General features: G+C 46.6%; 1 protein-coding gene across 1 annotated transcript in view; it reads left to right on the top strand.

Moving 5' to 3' along the window:
* The window catches only part of LOC144175068 (cell adhesion molecule Dscam1-like), a 322,844-nt gene that overhangs the window by 53,225 nt on the left and 248,796 nt on the right, over nucleotides 1-20,823 (top strand). The window contains exon 2 of the mRNA XM_077704109.1: nucleotides 14,685-15,080. Within this exon, the coding sequence (XP_077560235.1) occupies nucleotides 14,685-15,080 (396 nt within the window). The remainder of the gene's footprint in view (nucleotides 1-14,684; nucleotides 15,081-20,823) is intronic.

The following is a 20,823-nucleotide window of genomic DNA, read 5'->3' as shown; positions in this document are numbered from 1 at the left end:
AGAAATCGTTGTCATCAACGCTTAGATGCACGATTGAGTAGCACTTTTCTTCGCGATTTTTACCGCAGCTCAACTCGTTTTTGCTTTCCTTGTTGGCTTGAATCCCTGTTGGAGTTAAGATTCTTCAGGCTAAACTTATCGCGTAGAACGTAGAAAATAAAGAATCCTGCTTGAGTTTTTTGCTAATCTCATATAGGCTAAATTGAAAGCCCAGCGAGCTACGACAGGGGCTGTAATTCCCTCGGGCTTACCACTCAGTGACGCAACCCGTCTGCCCAGACAACGCTTCAAGAAGGAACAGCTAACCGGGATTGGGAGCTGCCTCGGCGAAAGCACGGCGTTGAGCGAGTCGTCAATCTTGAGCATGAAACGAGAAGCCCGTAGTCTTGCCTGGTGAGGGAAGGGAGCCTGCACGGTGCATTCCCGAAAGAAAGAATGGACACGAACAGTTGAGGAGGATTTAGAGGCTTTGCAGCCAGTGGTAATGGCCCGCACCAAATAATGGCCTGCCTACAAGACTGTTCATTTTGTCCCTACTCCACGGAAACTTTAAAATGGTATGTTCATTAGTCAAGGGTCTATGCCGAGCGATACTTTACTTTTTTGTATTGTGTTGTTTAAAGAAGGCACCGCCGTTGCATTTGCTATGTAGATTACTCTCAAGTCGTTAGGGTCAGTACATTGTTAAAGAATTCAAAAAGCGAAGAAAAAGGTATGCAAGAATCCCTCAAAGTTTTTCTCGAGGGTTTTGCACAAAGTTTCGGCCCACTGACAAAATGAGGTTGTCATTTATTTCCAGCACGTACATCATCATTTATTTATTATGCATTTTGGGCTCTTTCAACAGAATTTAATTTTTTGCCGAACTGTCAGCAGGTCTCAAACTTCGTCTACATTTTTTCTATATCTTTGTACACTGAAAAGTGTATCTCTGTCGCCCATCCTCACCGATTACAGGGGCGCCGTTTGATTTTGAAATACTTTATGAAGCTGCAGCGATATATGTGCATAATTGGTTACCTATGTACTGTCAGAGTGCCGTACTTATGTTCACGTGGATGCTGAGGCCAGACGCCGCACTATCAGCTGGGATTAGTCTCGTCCCACCGTCCAACGGATGGTAGCAAACGTAGCCAGACATGCCTGGAGCCTCATAAAACAGCTCCGATGAGTCGCATCCCCCTTCCCCTCTTCGGATGACCGTCTCATGCAAACCTTCGCTCCCATTCCTCAAATTGAAACAGTGGCCATTTTACTCTTGGAGGCTCAAACAGATCCCGGGGGGCTGCAAAAAGCCCGACCCGCTTGAAGCGAGAGGACGGCGGGAAACGAACGATGGGGACACCGAGCTGAGACGCTCTCATCATTGTACAAGCCAACTACGTTAACACCCTTGTAAAGATTTGTTTAGAAATGCCTCGTTACCCCACCGCCGTTTCGACCACTTCTATTCGCCTAGCTCTGCGCAGCACTGCAGTAGATTGAGCAAGGCACCTTCAAACCATATTATAGACGTCTGAAGGGCACTGCCGAAGCTTGGTGCTGCAGAGTTCTAGGGGGTGATGGAATGATTGAGTTAAATGTGTCTAATGTAGTCACTACGTGCCTAAAATATTGTCGCTAGCGAAAATGTATCTGGCACTGAAAGTCTGCCGGCCTAACCAAGCATTGGTTTGCAGCATTTTATCTGCCGCGGCGCATGACCGGGATGCACAGCCGACGCATGCTACCGGGACTAACACAAGAGGCGGAAACTTGCTGTTTTAGTAAGCACTTAGAAATATCACTTAGCCCGCCATGCACAGCCATGGGAAAAGGAATGATAGGTTTAACGCGCAGCGATAAGGAGCCAGGGGTATAAGTAAGGAATAAAGTGTCCTAAAGGCAGCGATAATCAATTAAAAAAACAAGTGCTTCGATGATAATTGTACTCTGATTCGATTTATATCGATTAATGGTGATGTACGGCGGTAGGCTTAAGGTGATTTTTGGAATATCACATTCCACACAGTACACGGTAACCTGGCGTTCGAAAAATCATAAACAAAAATAAAGCCTGTACCTAGAGCTACAAAGAAAGAAATTGGAATCATTGGGATTAGGCTTCTAAACACTGAAGATTTGACATTAACAGTAAGTTTTTTAAACAAGGATCCCAAATCATTTATCTGCTCGCAATGATTCACGATAACAGATTTACCCGAAAGGTAGCAAAAGCGTTGAAGGTGACGCTGCTGAAGAGAATAAAACACCAAATTGCATACACAACCTTTTCTAGGGATAACAAATTGGAATAAAAAATATCATTTTAAAAGTACTTAATGTTTCCTTTCGTACACTATCAGTACCACACGAGCGGCAGAAACAAGCACCTACAAATTGGCTAAAGTATATCGTGAAAGTATTATAAATACCCCGTCATCTCGTCGGGCAGCTAGACAATCTGCTGCTTTTGCACCCGCAGGAGCACCTTGTAAGGGCATCAACGCTGTCCGCAAAAAATAACATTAGCACGCTGGCGGTGCCCAAACACTGCGCGATGAAGCTGCTCCTAAAAGCTGCCCTATTCACTGGACGGATTGCTTCGTCGAGAGTCCGACTCAATACAAACTAGGCTTACGATTTGCACTCGCGATTCAAAAATGCAAAAGAAGCAATTGAGAACGGCACGAAAAGCCAGAGAGGTACACTTACAACTGCAGTTGTGCCCTTACCATGCAACAACACTGCTGCTAAAAACGTTTTGGTGGACCTCGGCACAAGCCCCAGCAATGTCGGCAAAAAATGCTGTGGCGCTTAACAGGAAGGCTGTACCCTATCCTCTTCACCGTTCCAATCTCAAGCAGCTAAAGTAGCGGCTCGGAATGTGTGCATATAAAGAGTGTCCGTGCCACCCTTCACCCCTCTCCCCTCCGTAAGAAAATAACCGAAACCATGTTGGACGACTCTCGGTGTAAGTACCATACGTTCCCTGGTGCGACAGACCAGTGTTGACAAACGGAGTTTGCTTCAATTTTCTTTTTTGAAATACAATACCAGCTACAAATCAGCACCCGTCCTGCGCACTTCTCTGTCTGTCTTCATTCCGCGCTGCTACAGCTTCATCATCTGTAGCAGCGCGGAATGAAGACAGACAGAGAAGTGCGCAGGACGGGCGCTGATTTGTAGCTGGTATTGTATTTCAAAAAAGAAAATTCTTCAATTTCAATTTCTGATGCCTTCTAACCGCAGCTAAAACGGTGCAGGCCGCGCAAAGCAGTTTACCGCGTATAAAAATTTGGGGCAACAGCTCGCCCTCAAAATATGGGCGTTCCTGTCCAAAGAACGAAACTATTATCTACTTTATGGTTCGCTTAAAATGACAATATACAATTTTAATTTACTCAGGACACCAGCTCACGTGATGTGCCCAAAGATACAGAAACCTAAATTGTTCAGTACAGGAGTAAAAAATTCAGAATAGTCAAACGCTCCAAACGTGACATATTTTTGTCGTCAGCGATATAGAGCTAATGACAACATTCCCAATGCGTGAAGCTTGATGCTGAGCCAGCTGTAATAAGGCGAACATTGAGTTTACACATTTTTTTGAAGTTCCGGCTGCACACTCGCTCGCCACACTCCCGAACAATCTGCTTCTAAGGGGTTTGCCTCGACCCACAGGAACTTGGGCGTTGCTGTGGCCCTTTCCTCAATCCCTATACGCCTGCCTTTCCCCCACATACATTTGTTCACACATTCCGCGTTCTTATTCTCAAGAAAGCAGCTGTTTCGTCGTACTCTCCGTGCTCCCTTATCTGGGAAGGAATGGTCGACACTAGAGGCACCGGTCCGAGGTGCGCTGGAACGCTCAGGCAAATGCGGCTGCTCCTGCATCTATTGCGCTGGGCTTCAAGATGTACAGCAGCGCTCTGGGCACATGGGCTTCCGTATACAAAAGAAAGGAGCTCGACAGGCCACGCGCGCCCAAATTGAAAATTAAGTCAGCACTGAACCTGAAAATTAAAAGCGGGCTTCTCATTAACGCAGCAGCTGGCACTACTCGGGAGCCGACTTTTTCGTGGTTTGTGGCATGCCCGGTCGGGTGGGTCACCCAGGGTCTAACGTCTGAAGCTGTTATGCCGATTATCGGTGGCAAGAAGACAAAGTTGGGTATATGTAAGAACGGAGTTAATGTCCTATGGCTAAAGAGCGAAAACGAGAGAAAGAGTTTGGACGGCCGCACAGCAAAGTAGTTGAGAGCATCACAATGGAAGCTTGGCTGAAATGGAACGATTTCTTTTGGAATAAACTACCTCTAAGTTGAAAAAAGTAGACTGTTGCGTGTTCAATTTAGACCGAATGTAGCAAAACGAAGAAGAAAATTCGTAATTAACGCTTCTTTTGATACAAAAGGCGAGAAAAAAATGTAGACACCAAACATTCCTAATGGTTTATTGAACGCGAAAGCGTTAGTGTTAAATTCTGCAATGGATTTGCTGGAAGCGTTTGCGGAGCCACGTTTCACGGTTGGTGTCCACCTAAACGGTTAAGTGTTCATCGCTCAATCAAAGCGCCGATGAAATCGGTAGAACAGGTGAGGCATTTCTTTCGAAGTGAGGCAGATCAACCTAACAAGAATTTGAGAAACGAGAAAAAGTTCGTTACCGGACCTAGATGCAACACCATCAAAGGTATTATATGATACATTTATGTCATCAGCTAGGGTATGTTTTTCGTTACAATTAATTAAAAATTAGGCCGTGAAGTTTTGAGAAATATCGGGGGGGGGGGGAGGGGTAAGGTAGAATTTGGCTCATATTGAATTGAAACACTCAAGCTCAACAGAATTCTTATAAAAAGTTTATTTACGTTAACTATCAAGCATGGTGCAATTGTGTGTTTGTAGAAAAAGGCCTAAAATATGCAACAGGGCTCCAAAATCAGTAGAACTACACATGGAGAGTAGGTGAGTCCTCTTGGCACCATTAGCAGCTCTTTTCGAATTTCTCCCTGGGATAATTTTCTTGGACACGCCTGAGGCACTCATGAAGTAAGCAAGCTCTTCATTGCTTTGCCATGAATTTTCAAAACGCTTCACAAGAAGGATAACGCGTTGCTCTTCACCTTAGTGAAGAGGTTCGTACGGTGAGGAGGGAGGGGTGGGGAATTTGGCAGTGCCTGTAAGTGGCGGCTGTGTAGTAAAGTACCAAAATGGTAAATATGGGCGTAAAAAAATAAATATAACCGGTGTTATTTTGTAGGAACGGGTGAGACGAAATGAAGTCATTGTTTGACATCTCTTTGTTTCATTTCGTTTACTTTTTCTTCCGTTGGCTTAGTCATTGACATGTGGAATCAGATAGCTCTCCGATCTCCTAACGGCCGTCTGAATTCATATTAAGCCAGCTTGGATAAGCAAAACAAAAAAAAGAAACCTTCCGGAAACGCCCACGAAACAGTCTAAACAGTGAAGGCAAGAGCAAACTCCCATTGGGGAAATCGAGTTGGCTCATTTTGATCCGTGACACCGCAGGATCTGGCTGATTTTTTATACGAACAACGATCTGCGTACACCTTTTCATGGCGTTATCTGAACTATTTTCTGGCCACCCCTTTTTAGGGGAACGTTGCCGAGTTTTTGTTGTGAGTGCAGGTTTATCCGACTCAGTTCCGGGTTTATGGATCTGGCTCATTTCGAAAAAGCAACGCCTTAAGCGTCGCATGGAAGGCAGTGCGGTCATTCTATTAGACGTAATGACCTGGTGCCTACAGCGGCACCTGCCCATAGCTAAACCTATCGTCTCATCAACATCATCATTATTGCCGTCGTCATCAGCCTATTCCCTTCCAACGATTTCTTCCTCTTTTAGTTATTATGACTGAGTGCTCTTGCTGGCCATGCGCGCACGCTATTTGCGAAATCGTGCGTTATTCTACTCCACTTATTGCTTTTTGCCCAATTACCACGGTTTAATTTCTCCTGTAGAGTGAGCAGGTATCCTTAAAGCACGTTTCTACGTTTAATGACACTACGTTTAGACGCGGTTAATTCATGTTTGGGGATCCAGGAGTTTCGTGCCTGCCATTGATTGCGGAGGACCCTGCTTTAAATACTACATGGTGCGAAATTTACATACGTTTTTTTTCTATGTAATTAGTTACTTAGTGTATAGGAGCTATTTCTCGAATTGGGGCAGCATTTGGCCTGTTTATTAAACGGTGTTTTTCTTCTTTTTTTTGTGTTATTCTTTTTTTCTTTTTATTGCCTGATTGGGCAAGTATTTCTTTGATTATTTACCCATACGCGATTTAACCCCCTTCCTGCACCACTTGAAGGGCCGAAAATAGCTGCGATAAGATACGTTTAACACAAGCCCGTATTATTACCATCCACGCGAGACATTAATCCTGTATCGTCTGTGTTGCGCTCTTACACAGAGAATAGGAGGGTTCAGTCTACACCAAAGTCGTTGCTGAAATTTGCTTACGCCATTAAACCCTCTTTTGTTCTTTGGGAACATCCAGGTGAGTGACTGACAGGAGGAAAAACACGGAAATATTTTTAGCGCTTATCTAGTGCAAGAAATATTGTCGTACGTTTTCAAGCCCTGGCTGCCGTACAGCCTCAGAACCTCAAAATTTCCAGACATACGCTTGATTTCTTCACACATTCATACGACGCATATTTTTATTTTTTGCGCCTTTTTTTCGCCTTTCTTTCTCTATTCTCCAACGGCTGTTGTTTACACCTATAGTCACGCACCACGTGAAGGTAAAACTGCAGCTAAAAGTTATCATCTCGCCTTCTACGATACGGTACTTCCCATCACGTGGCGGCAAATTCTCCCAGCTTCCTCTTCCTTCCCTCCAGCTCGCAAAAGACGCTAAATCTTTTATTCTCATCCCTCTTGTGCGGCACGTGCTGACATCCCCATCTTCCCGTCACGTCATCTCCGCCAGAGCGAAAACAGGCCGAGGCAGGCGTCCTTCGGCAGCGACCGCCGCATTAACCGTAACAAGAAACACCAGCCGGCGCGTTCAGAAATAGGAAACCAGGAACCCAACGAGGGCTAGAGCGAAAGAGAGAGGCGGAGAGAAGGAAGAGAGGGTGCGGAGGAAAAGAGAGGCGCGCGGATAGCACGGAGCTTGTTCACGCTGCCTGCGGATCCTCTTTTCCTTTACTTTGCACTGTTAATCTTCGAAGCCGTCTTGGCTCCCTTTTGGGGGCTCCTTTCCCCATTCATTCCTCGTCTCCGGGTCTTCCGGGAGGAGTGCAGGGCCTCGGCTGCGCGCACGGTGTTTGCTTTTGCCCCGCTTCACGCTCGACTGAATGGCGTAGCGCACGCCCCGGCGTCCCAATGACAACTGGCCCTTCCATCCGGCATTGGCGGTTGCCCAGCGGTGCGAGAGAGCGAGCGGGGGAGCTAGTGGAGCTGGGCAAGCGAAAGCACTGGGAACAAATTGCGTCTCACCCCCGGCCGGTCTCTCCCCTTCCATGTCCTCTCCCAAGTCGCTCCAAGTGTCGCCGCCCGCGTTGCGGATGAGACGACGGAAACGGCCCGATGATATAACGTACACGGCGGCCATTGGCGTTCCACTTACGCTTCTCTCTTTCCCCCGCCACCGTGGCTGCTTGGAGAGTTGTGTTTAAGCGGGCTCCGCAGAGGCTGCCCTCTCATCTGGAAACGTTCTCCGTCGCGTCCCCTTTGACCCGCAGTCCCAGAGTGCGGTGCGGTGATCTGGAAGCAGTGAAGGTCAAAGAAGGGAAACGGGCACCCGGAGACGACATTCTGGCGACGTTTGAGTCGCTCGGACTTCCGTGATGCGCGAGAGGAATCAAAGGCCCAACCTCTATAAAGCTTGACAGGCTGATCTTAGCGCTGTAATGTTTTAATAAAAATAGCTGGTGGAGTAGTTGGTTCATTGTGATTGATTGTAGGGTGTAACACACCGACGCAACGAAGGCGGTGAGGCGCACCCTAGTGGAGGGCTCCGGATTAATATTGACCACCTGGGGATCTTTAACGTGCACCGAAATATCGTACACCCGGCCGTTGTTGTTTTTCGCGTCCATCAAAAATGCGGCCACCACGTACGGGAATCGAACCCGCGGCCAGTTCGTCCATAGTATTCGCTATAAAAGTTATGACAGACCGACACAACACACGAATCTATTCTGGGCTAACTTATATTGCGGATGCTGTACGTTATATCGCTCCAAGTGTGATAAAGCTAACTTATCCGAGCGGCTAAGTAGCAATTTCTTCCGCTAGAGAAATAAACCCGCTGCGGTGGCTCAGTGGCTAAGGCGTTGCGCTGCTGGGCACGAGGTCGCGGGTTCGATTCCCGGCCGCGGTGGCCGCTTTTCTGACTCAACCTTCGTTTTCGCTGAGGAGCGTGAGAAAGTCGAGGGGACACGAGAGGGGGCAACTGCTAACATATGCATATGAGATGAGGGATTTTGAACACGAGGGGAAATAACCAGTTTATTTTGACAGTGGGATTTTGCGACAGGCACAACGCGTTCGGGTTGTTTCGTGGTCCACCCTTTCTGATGGAGCCGAAAAGCAAAAACGCCCGTGTGTACGAGATTTCTGCGCACGATAAAGATCCTCAGGTGGTCAAAATTAATCCGGAGCCCTCCTCCGCGGCACGCCTCATCGCCTACGTTGCGTTGGCGCGTTAAACCCTACAATCATCATCATCATCAGCGCAAGGAAATAAAACGCCAACGAATTGCAAATACTTATGAGCCACCGCTGTTGTGAAAAACACCATGATATCTTCTCCGTATGTTGCCTTGGGGCGAGTATTAAGTTCCTGCGGTATTTTGTGTCATTTGTTTCGCTCATACTTTTTTCTCCTCTGAATAATCTTTTCTTTGACGGCTTTTGGTTGTCTTAACGGAATCGGCAATCTGGCATGTGGAAAAATCGTAGCTACGAAACGCATTATGCTAAACTTTGAAACCACTATAGACGTGTCTTCCTTACCTGTCGTTTTGTGCCATTTCAAACTAAATGGACTAGAACCTGCAAACACGAAATTACAACACAACAAAGTTTTTTTTTTTACTATACAGGCTTCCGTTCTTATTTATTTGAAGGAGGATGTAATCTTAGTTTGGTGGTCTTTCAGTGCAATGAGCAGGACGGTTTGTAGTGTACACGCATGAAAGGGCTTACTTTACTTTACTTTGCATTTTTATGCTGGTTTACGTGTCTTGGTCCTCGCAATAACCAAATGTTTCTTCGCTACAGCCGATGTAACGGGCGCTGTCATGGTTTCGGTTTCCTTATACAAAAGATAAGTGTCCCTAAAATGAAGTGTGACCAACCAAGCTTCGTATTTAGTTCACTACAACTGATAATTCGCTCTATCGATGTTTCTTATATCGATGTTTAACTGTAGTGTCTACTGTATACGGTATGCGGTTATACCCGCTAGAGCAATAACGAAGCCATTAACATTGATGAAAAATATTATGTATAGCTTCAGTTGCTCCTGCCGCACACCCTGGATTGTTTTTCTAAACATTCTGTGAAAATCTCTACAAAACGACAGGGGCGTTTTACAGTAAAATCCCGAGAGATAGCCCACCTAACATCGAGAGCAAATCGAGGGAAAATATGACGTGGGCTAACTTTCGGTGTGCAGTGAAAAAACGTTGAGAAATGTATCGCAGCCAAAGAACGAACACGCGTTTATTAGCACTGTATTATTCATTCGTCGTCAAAACCGTCGAACGAACAGTCGCTCTCACTGTCAAACAAAAAGTCGACCACCTCCTCACGCACGGAGTTCGACGTGGTTGGCAGGGCACCAGAAGGAGGGATCGCCGAAGCGAGCCGCTCATGAAGCTCTCCGTCTTCTGATCCATGGAGGGCTGTTGATATACCGCACCTTTTCAGGTTCCTGTGACATGTGACCTGTTATCGCACCCTACCCACGCTAGCTAACCTCGTTTCCGCGGGCGTCATCCCCGGCCGGGATGATGCTATTGTCAGGGGTGGGTTATATTTAGGTGTTATTGAAAAAAATGGAAAATCGTGCCAGAAACAGGTGTGGGTTATCTTTCGGGAGTGGGGCATCTCTCGGGATTTTGCGGTATGTTTCTTCGCAAGATTTTTAACAATTAGATGCGTGCGTTGTCCTATTGCCACATTGTAATTTTACTCCTGGTACTCGAAGCGGGAATTAAATCCCGCTGTTACAAATTTATCGTAGATACGTGCTTTATGCCAATCCATCTAATAGGATGGAACAACACCTTGAAATAAGGAACTCTGTCATACACTATGACGACTACACCATTGTAATGGAAGATTGAAAACTCACTCTCTCAACTCTCGGAGGGGCATCTTTAGGCCGACGTCCTCTTTTTACTGAAGCATCAAAAGTTCTAGCACTTTGAGAGACCCTCGGTTCATAAACTACACAGAAACAGGTACAAAAATTGTTTCACATTTCCACATTTTTGGCGCCAAACTGTTCGCACCCGCCCAAGGCCCAATACGTGTACCCTACTTTACACTCCGGTCGCCGCTACGCTCGTAGACATGCCCAGGAAGATGTGCAGAGTACGAATATCAAGCTCTCCTACAATATTGCAGACCTTCATCTGCTTCCTCCCTTCACTTGATAATGGCAACCACCAAGGACAAGCATCGCACTTGCGCCTCCCTCAAGAACAGAAGTACCAAACCAGTGGAATTATTGGTTATTGCTCTCGTCATTATTAAAACTCCCGCAAGGATCGTAATCATTAATTTTAATGCCACCTTTTGTATGAAATCAACAGTGCGACGGACGAAATAAAGTAAGACAAACACGCGCGCGCTTGTGCTCCCTACTGTTATTTACCATGGAATCGAAATTTCAACACTTTTGAGGTACCTTTCGCAGCTTCCTAGCATGTAAAGTGGCCCCAGCTAGCTCAAGGTTCCTCAGTTAACAAAACCACCAAATGTCGACTTCGTGTGGATACCGAGACACTACCCATGAATGGGCATTAACTTCGAAGGAAGCCTGAGCACTTTCTTCCCACGCCTCTAAGAAGGAACACTGAAATTCCTTCCCGTGGCCACCTTTGAATAGGTCACCTAGCATTAACACTCCTCAAGACCCACGTTTACCAAAAGAAAAGAATTGGTGCTCAGAAGACTTCAAAGGAACGTTGCCCTACGCCCAACATATCTGCATCGCATGTATTTCCCTCAAAACAACACCATATACAAATACTGCCCTCGACCATGTAATCTAATTCATATAGTCTTGGGATGCGTGCTTAACCTATCCCTCCCCCCTTTATCTACATTCTTCTCCTCATTGAGATGTGGGAGAATTTGACGACCAGCGCTGACGTGGACGCCCGGCAACTCTTGGTTTACATGATTGAGACTGCAGGGTCATCACATGGGCTACTGGTACGAGGAACCACATCCACATCACCAGGCTGGGATAAAAGTTTTCGTCACCAGTTCTTGAGAGATGCACCTGGTTTCGGTGCGCCGTACTACTTAGGCTACCATTTAGGTTATTCCGCACTTACCTTAAAAGCCAAGTCATAATTTAGCTCATCAATCTCCCGTAATGTCTGCAATTAGCCGAACAAAGCACCACTGCCTTGCCCGCTCTTTCTTTAGAAAAAAATCGCACACGCATTGCTAAGTAACGGCTTCCCATGTTTTTTTTTATCAATTTCCCACCCAGTTGAGGGTTTATAAGTTGTTTGTCTTCGTCACTTCTCAGCGTGTATCATTATCTTGTGTACCTCCGAGAGGCATTTCTAAAAATGGCCCAACTTTATCACACCTATTTATATTTTGTGCATTTAGTCCCTTGCCATGCTAAAAAGATATTGTACTTTCGTCGCGATGTTTTTCGTGTTTTCTACTACCAGCGCGTGGGCGCGTGAATAACGTAAGAAATTCACCTGTCTTCAAAAATCTATGTACTCCATGGCGGTTATTTTGAATGAAGACATAACTACCCGCTTTTGACAGCCTAAATTCCTGCCGAATTGCTGTTCCAAGGGTTTTGTCGCGACCATCTGAATCAACAGAAAACTCCCGCGAACAAATAAAAGAAATTACTCTCTCCGCCAGGAATGAAACCTCCTCCGAATAGAGAAATGGTGTGAGAGCCCGTTTCAAATTTTGTCACGCCTAGTGGCGACATCTCGTCTCACCAAATTAGCTACAAGCGCACGCGTAGACGGGGAGACAGGCGGTGTTCTCACCGACCAGAGCTTCGGGTTTACCCCCGCGTCCTCTCTGAATGCACGCGACAGCGTATGGTGACCTCTCGCGCCACTTAACGCTCCACACAAGGCCCATGTAGCGGCTGTGTGCGCGCCAGTACATCCACTTCGTCCTCGATGAGTTTGGACTCGCGCGCAACGCCGATACCAAAACACCTACTACCATCCGTGGTACATGTATTGAATTAACGTTCTCGGTGAATAGAACTGCGGAGAAAACGCAAAGGCTGCGTGTGTATCGCACCAACAATAAGGCCATTATTAACGTGTGCTGAAGTGAAATAATTAAGAATGCGTTACAGGTACCGTTTAACGCACCGTTAACCCAACTGGGCCGTGGTCTCCCGTGGTAGGTGGTGCATAAAGCTTCATCTTCCAACCACCTCCAGAGGGTCGATTCGCCCGCACTTTTTTCCCATCAACTGCTCTCTTCAGCTTGGTCGGAATCTTGTATTCTCTCTCGTTGCACTCATCGATCCCCGGCCTGCCCATCACAGCCTAACTCGAATGTCGGTGTTGACTACCAAAGTCTGCCTTTTTTCTGAATCTATATTTTTAACGACCGATCAGGCGTCATCCCGGTAGCGTTGTATGCATTTGTGCTCATGCCTAGCGTGCCCCGTTTGAATGGACAACCAAACATAACAGATTGCAAGCAGGTTTGGGAAAACTGTGGTTCAGGGAGACGTAACTGGACACTCGATAAAGGCCGGCCACTGCAAACTCAAACTTCAGATTTAGTTTTTTCCCCAGTGCACCTTACGCGTTGTTGGTCATTGCCGTTCTGCGACAGGCAATTTTCGTGGAGGACGCATTCATTTCCGGAATGAGGGGTATACTTTCATAGCGACAGACGAACTGGGGAGGAAAATAAACCGTATAAGAGGAACGAATGAAATATTTTAAAAATAGAAGAGAGTATAGTAAGCCACAGCGGTCTCAAACCACAAGAAGACCACAGGAATAACGACAAATAAAGCGCTTTTTTCTTCGTCCTTCCTGCTTAGTTGCGCTGTGGTTCAATGTGCATCGCCAACTCCTCCATTACTTTCCAAAAAACACAAAAGTGTACATAACAGCCCTATATTTAGCTCAATAAGGCGTGATTCTTGAAGAATCGATTCGCTCAGCGACAGTGCATGATCCCACATGAGCATTACGCATTGTATATTTCGGTTCGCCCAAAATAGGGGTTGTTTTCTTTGTCGATCTCACAAGAGTGTAGATAAAATCAGTCGGGAGAAAACAAAATAAAGGCTGATCGCCACAATTTTCATGACGTAATTGACAGAGTTCTGATGGATAAAAGCATAAAAAGCAGAACCGTCTGTTTCCCTTACGGATTTTGTTGTTGCTGTTGTTGAAAATCGTTTTTGTACCTTTGCATACATTGTTCCGTTTTGTTCTGCGGTTGTTCCTCGTTGAAAAGCAGCATACTTGTAAAAGTCATTTCGTGCAGGTTCTTGCTGTGTTCTAAAAAAACACGAGATGGCGGAATAACTGAATGACTACCGGAAAAAAAAGAATGCTGCTGCCTGTCGGCCCCCGTCATGCTCCAAATGGCGAATTTTTGCTGCTCCAAAACATCCGGCATGCTATGTGCTTGGATTAAATTTTTGTTGTACAAACTATATTCAGGCACTTCTTTTCCTGCATGCGTCCGCCTGTGTGGTGTGTTCGTGTGCGTGAGTGTGGGCATACCTCTGAAAGCCACGTCCAAAGGAAATTTGGATAGCCTACTGAAATTTCTTTTAAGTAAGTTTCTTGCAGTGGGAACTCCCACTACCCTCATTCTTCATGATGTTAAAATTTGCTTGTCCGTTTGTGCAACCTCTGCGAAATTTACAACAAAACTAAAGAATTGGCGCAGCTTGAACTAGTAGTGCAAGCCTAGAGTTGGTTGTAGACCTAGATTCTTCCGGTTTGGCTAAGTTTTGCTAGGTTTGGCTGCAATTCGCCAAGTGTTGTTAGGTTTTGCGATATTTCTTGCTAGGTTGGGCTAATGATTGACGGGTGAGGCCAAGTTTAGCCGATTTTAAAGGCCCTTCCGGTCGGTCCACCACAGTGACAGCGGAGTCGAGGGGAGAAAAAAATAGGTCAACCCCCAGCTCCGGTGTTACTACAGCCCTACACTACTTGTGGAAGCTGCACCAATTTTCTTTGCAGTGTAGTAGCCCGAGAAAGAATATCATATTTAGAGTGGCGTGGCAAGGGGAGTGCCCACGCATATGCCCCTTGCGCTAACAATCAAGTAATCCCGAAAGGCGACTTCACTGTTATAATACCCTATCTGCGGTTGTGCACCCTTTACAAGTGGCAGTTTTTTGCTTTGTATTTTTTTGCTAACGCCACCAGACCAAGATAAAGCCTAAATAGCTCTGATGTTAGAATTCGTTTGACTAACGCTGCCTTCCTACCCTCTGCTTTCCGTTGTGCGCAGTGCTTCTACACTGGCCGATGGCGTCTGGAAACGAACTACTTTTCGCCCCTTCTCACGGCTCCTCCGACGTGAATGGTTCCGGTGGAAGCAATGTCCAGGGCCCGCGTCTCACCACCGAGCTGCCGTCTCGGCTGCTCTTCTCCAATTCGTCGGGTGGCAGCCTGCCGTGTTCTGCCACGGGTACGCCCGCCCCGACCATCCGCTGGCTGACCGAAGACGGCGACGAAGCGGCCGACGTGGCCCGGCTGAGGCACGTGCGTGGGAGCGACGGCTCGCTCGTGTTCTTGCCGTTCCGTGCGGAGCAGTTCCGCCGAGACGTGCACGAGGCCCGGTACCGCTGCTCGGCCGCCAACGCCATTGGGACAGTAGTGAGCGCTCAAGTCCACGTCACTGCCGGTGAGTTAGACCAGAGACCTTTCTTTGTCTTTGAAGGGGGGACATCGTGTCGTTCGAATGAGCAGAGACAAGCTCAATCGTGGTGTTGCTGCGTCGCTAATACATTTTAAACGCAAAAGGTATGGATGGGAACAAGGAGAAAAGACATGATCTGTAATCGGTTTTAATTCGACGCGTGAAGTACTCGTCGAACCCCCGTACACCTAAATACCTGTTAAATAGGGTTCAGGGTCATACTTGGTATCAACTTGGTTAATCACGTTAAGGGTAATCTAAAGGATTCTCTTTATAGAACCATGGTAAGTTGGTACCAATTATTATTATGATGAATATATGCGCGTGGCTACAGTTCTTTGAAACATATGCTGATTTTAATACTATGCCGTCCTGTCATGTTTCTGCATTCTTCATCTCCCCACTGGCTCTTTCTCTGTGCTCTCTCCTTGCGTATGTTTTGCGCACTGGTTTACCAACCCCCCACTTTGTCGTATAACCCATTCTGTAGAGCGCGGAAGCGTCTGCGTACTCGGCAGAAGGCTTGTAAATGTACTGTTGACACTGCAGGCCCAAATTCTAGATTCGCTGATCACGAAGGGAGCAGTCAACGAGTTAAAATCGACAAAACAAACTCCGGCATCATTTGATTACTTGGATATTTCAAAACGAAAGAAATGGCTCCTATCAGTATCCTCCTCCAACCCCCGTTGGTGGCGTGAAAGAACGATGACAGCGGATGCTATCTGCCACACACTTAAAATAAGTTGATATGGTATTGTATTTTATTATGTATGCTGGCGGTTAATGATTGGAGGAACATAGTAATGAGACAGGGATAGCAAAGCACGAACAAAAAATAGCGCCAAATGACAGCGGGTCTCAGTCCAGGAGGTGCGCAGTGTGCGGTACTGGCGTGATTACTCCTCGAAAAGAGCGTTTTGGGGTGGAAGAGCATACCAGGAAATTGTTCCCGCATATTTAGCCATCGAGATCATATTTGGCCATGTTTACCACACTTGGCCATATTACCACGTAGGCAGTAAAAACAGCATATCGAAGATATCGCTCAAGTAATTCCGAAATCAAGCACGAATCGAGGAGAGGCTATTAATACTCAATTTATAGGTTTAGAATACTGGCATCGTCCTGCTTAAATACCGAAGAAAATGAACCTGTTGTGAGTGCGCGTCACCGCTGTTTTCCCATAGCAAGTAGTCAACGTATTCAAAATAAAAAGAGTTTTCTTTCAGATCCTGGCGTAAGTGCAGGTAAAGAAAAACGGCGACAGGTTTCATTGAAACAACAACAACAAAAAAAAACATGCCATATCAGCGTCAGCCGATTATCGTACTCCATCGGAAAGCCGATATCTTCAAGCCTAAAGGCTCCTCCGCTACTCGCCGTTTTTTCCCCTCTTCAGCGCCATCCAATCTTTCCTTATTCGAAGCTCCTTTAGTGCGCCGCCAATATTCGGGCTTGCTGTTTGCAAAGCTTTCCGGAAAGCGCACGTCGGAAGCATTAGCGGAGGAAGTAAAATGAGTGGGCGAAGTGTACGACCTGAAATGCAAACGCTGTGTGCCGTATAAGGTGTAGCGTTGTTACTTCTTTTACTTTTTATGTTCACTGAGTGGGGAAAAAAAAAAACACGCACGAAGACTAAGCGCAAGGCGATACAGAGAAAATGAAGCGTAACTATCGGAACTCGCGCACTTATGGTCCGATAGCAAATCGATCGCAGTTTTATAATACGCGCAGTGTCCTGTTCCGCGATTTTGACAGGGTCGACGTCTTTCCAGATGTTCCTAGTTTTCAAAACATATGTACAGAATATGCAGACAACACCAAACACGTATCGCACAGGAAGCCGTTCGAGTCACCACGGGCAGACGTATAAAGCTAAGAGATTGAGAATGTTTTCAAAGCGAAGCCTTTTACCTCTACCCTGCAAGGGCTTTTAGCGACCGTAGGTTTCAACTGAAAACTCAGACAAACAAATTAAAGAAGTTACTAGCATTGCCAGGAATTGAACCTGGAACGAAGAGAGAAAGGGGGCGAGAGCCCGATGTTGATTGATTGAGCTGCGGACCCCCACGGAAACGTGGGAGACAGTCGGTGCTCTCACCGAGCACATCTGCGTGTTTGCCCCATGCGTTCTTGCTGAATGCCACATGATAGCGTCACGCGAATTCTCACGCCACTGTGCGCTCCGCCCGTGGCACGTGTAGCGGCCGTGTGCGCGACTTGCGCATGCGCTACCTGTGCGCGACTTGCGCATGCGCTACCTGTTATAAAAATAGACTCACGTGTGTGTTCTATGTCACACCTACGCGTGGCATCTCAGTTCTCCTCCGTCTCTGCCGCCGACCTCGTCGCCTCCGTCGGCGACGACAGAGACGGAGGAGAAGTGAAATCGTCTAGCGCCAGGTATGAGCTTCCTTGAATTTATTTAAAAAAATTTCCACTCACGTGCTTGACCAATACAACTCAACCAACCACTGGTCATGAGTTACGCATTGATTTACCTTAGCAAAGAACATCTCTTTGAAGTAAAAGGGTGTGGTTGGGTGCTTTTAATTGTCTTTGTCTTCACTCTTTGTAGAGCCACGTGTGTGAATTTAAGTGACGTAGCATCCGTGATCATTGTGGGTGTCGTTTACAGCTTCACTTTCCTACCACCTTCCCAGGGTGGACTGGAGTGCATTTTCTAGACTGCGATGAGACTGGTGGACTCTCAACCGGTTGGGAAAAGGAAGATTCGAGAAGGTTAGGGTTTATGCTGCTGAACAACATGCATGCGCTCATCGCATCCGCCCGCAGGCAGTCCATAAAGCTATGACAATTAAAGAGCCCCACGTGGCTAGCAAAATCCGCAGAACAAATATCATTACTTCAGCAAGATTTTGTAAAAAGAATAAAATGAATAAAAGAATACTTTCGCGCGTTATAATGCAGCTTAGAGTAATTTGTACTTTGTTCGTAGCTGTTCGATGTACTTTCTTGCCATGGCCCCGCTAACGCATAGGAAGCGCGATAACCGCACGAAATTTGGTAATGGCGGTAATACTTAGGTTGAAATCTCATAATACGATTGCTCGCAAATTATGGTCATTCACAAAATGCTTCAATGGTCGACTTGGTTCATGAATTCACAGAAATCAAAATGAGCGCAAAGGACGGGGACAGAGAAACACAGGTAGACTGGGCGGACGCTCTCTACCAACTAGTTCACTTTTAAACACTACATAGCATATAAATACCGGTACATAAAAGGCGTGCCCACACACACAACAACCGAAGAGCCAGCCGCATGCGCTGCTACTAATTGCAACGTAACAGGTGAAACTCACTCCGTTTTCCCCAAACACACCGACGTCTCCCTCCTTTCTGGGTGATACGCTTGCAAATGTTGATTGAATGATTGATGGTTGGGGTTTAACACGCTGAGTCTACACAGGCAATGAGACGGGCCGTAGTGTAGGGCTGCAGAGTTTGTCCACCTGGGGATCATTAACGTGCGCTGAAATCTCTAACACACAGGAGCCGTCGCTTTTCGCCTCCACCAGAAAAGCAGTCGCTGCGGCAGGGAATGAAACCCGCGTCCCCTACCTCGCCAGGCCTAACCAGTAGCGCCATATGTTATTTTACAGCCAATCCAAAGCCCGTAATACCCTATTCATTGAAACAGGGTTCACATAAAAAAAGGACGGGATATTGGCCAAACGTTATTGCGAAACGTTATGGACTTTGCATGGCTTCAGCTGTGCCTGCTGCCGAGAGAGAGAGAGAGAGAGAGAGAGAGAGAGAGAGAGAGAGAGAGAGAGAGAGAGAGAGAGAGAGAGAGAGAGAGAGAGAGAGAGAGAGAGAGAGAGACAGAGACAGACAGAGAGAGAGAGAGAGACAGAGAGAGAGAAAGAGAGAGAGATACATTTTTTTCTGAAAAACTAGCTTGGCTTTCAACTTTCCACTAACTTTCAGCTATATATTGAAATCAGTCTACCAGCTAGAATGGCTTGCTACTCCGCATGGGAATAAGAGCGAAAAAGCGGTGGAACACGCCTGCACACAAAAACTCCCAAAAGAATTACAAACTCTAGGGCACGAAAGTATGAAAGTATGGCTAGGGCAGAAATTCACAGAATTTGTTACGCGTCATGGTCACGGGAAAACACACCAATGCCATTGTTGCCCGTGTCAGAGCGGTGGCCGGATAGATGGTCCCATGACATCCCCGAGTTTGAAGCATGCATCAGCACGCAGTCAGAAGGCTCCCATCACGTTGAGCTGTGCTGAATGAAAGCGAGGATGCGCGCACGGTACAAGTCCAATGTCCTCACGAACACTACAAGTCTCACGGAGAAGGGAGGTTAAACGGCGCGTCATGTGAGAGTAGTTTCAGCCGACGAATACGGTCCTGTTGGGCTCCTGCTGGCCGTCGATCCTCTGCGTGACGCTGCCTTACACAGTTGACAATAATACGCCAGTACCTGCCTAGATGTTTCCCTATGTAGCTGTGTTTTTTTACTCTGAGGATACAGCGTACAGGACAGAGGGATTCGCAGTTGGTTGCGTTTACTGTTTTTGTTTTTTTGCGACTGGCCTTTTTTTCTGCGCCTCGCACTCCGAGTAACCACTCTCTTTGCCAATCCCGGGTTCGGTACGGAATGTCGCAGACGCCTTGTGTGACCATGCCAATTTGCTGTTCAAGTCGCCCTCGTTTTCGCGAATTGTTTTACAAGTGCCGCGGTAGGCTTCCTAGTCTTCTTGCCACAAGCATCCATCTTTCCTCCAGCGGCCTTCTTGCTCGCTCGTTCTCGACTCACAAATCTCTTGCACAAATTTGCCAAACAAACAAGGCTTCGCGAAAGCACACCAATCAAGATAAAGAGACTGATAGCCGAACAAAAATAAGCAAAATGGCGAAGACCAAGCGCCGCTGCATTCCAGATGCCAGAAAAAAATCCAATCTCGACATTGGAGTCCCCCCATCAGGCTGCAGTCGCGTTCTTGTGTTTGCAGCAATCGTCTGCCGTCCAATCTTTTCTTCCGCGTCTTCTTCTTATTTTTGATCGCACGTATCTTCGTTGCCTCGCCATTTCTCCGAGCCGGTTCCAGAAGCAGTTCAGGCAAAATTGGAAACGGAACCGCGTGCGTGTATTTCGGCATTTCCCGTCTCTGCAGGCTCGCTGTGTTTCAGGCGAGCGAGACGAGTGGCGCAGCAGCCCAAGAGACAAGAACGTGGAGGATCAAATGAAATATGGCAAAAGCAAGTATCAGCGTGAAAGCAACGCCTAAATGGCGAACCTTCAGAAGGAAACAACGTCGTGGAACTGTCTTCGTTCCCTTCTAGACTATGTAACGAGATTGACGCCGATTATTTTGTCGCAGATGCTCCTTTTATTCTTACGTTGTTTAACGATCGTTTCTAAAGGCAGAGAATCGTTAGATATTTCTTGCCTTTGGATACCCCATCTTTTCAACATTTCGTTCACGAGGCATCGGAATACGCTTAATTGTTTTTTCCGTGGTGCTGTTTTTCTTTCGGATCTATGGGGCTATGTAGCCTCAACGTTTCATAACCTTACTATAACAGTGAACGTCTCAAGCACGTTCATCTTGTTTATTGGAGCTTCCAATAAACAAGATGAACATATTAAGAATAGAAAAAAATGATGATGGTTGGATTTTTATGGTGCATGGCCAGCTGGGCAAATAGCGCCAGACAACAGAGTAACTATAACAGAACTAA

This window comes from Haemaphysalis longicornis, unplaced genomic scaffold, assembly GCF_048455015.1.
Source record: "Haemaphysalis longicornis isolate Haplotype H1 unplaced genomic scaffold, Haemaphysalis longicornis Haplotype H1 scaffold_3, whole genome shotgun sequence".
Lineage (NCBI taxonomy): Eukaryota > Metazoa > Arthropoda > Arachnida > Ixodida > Ixodidae > Haemaphysalis > Haemaphysalis longicornis.
Note: the sequence above shows the minus strand (reverse complement) of the source record. Positions and strands in the feature narration are given on the sequence as shown.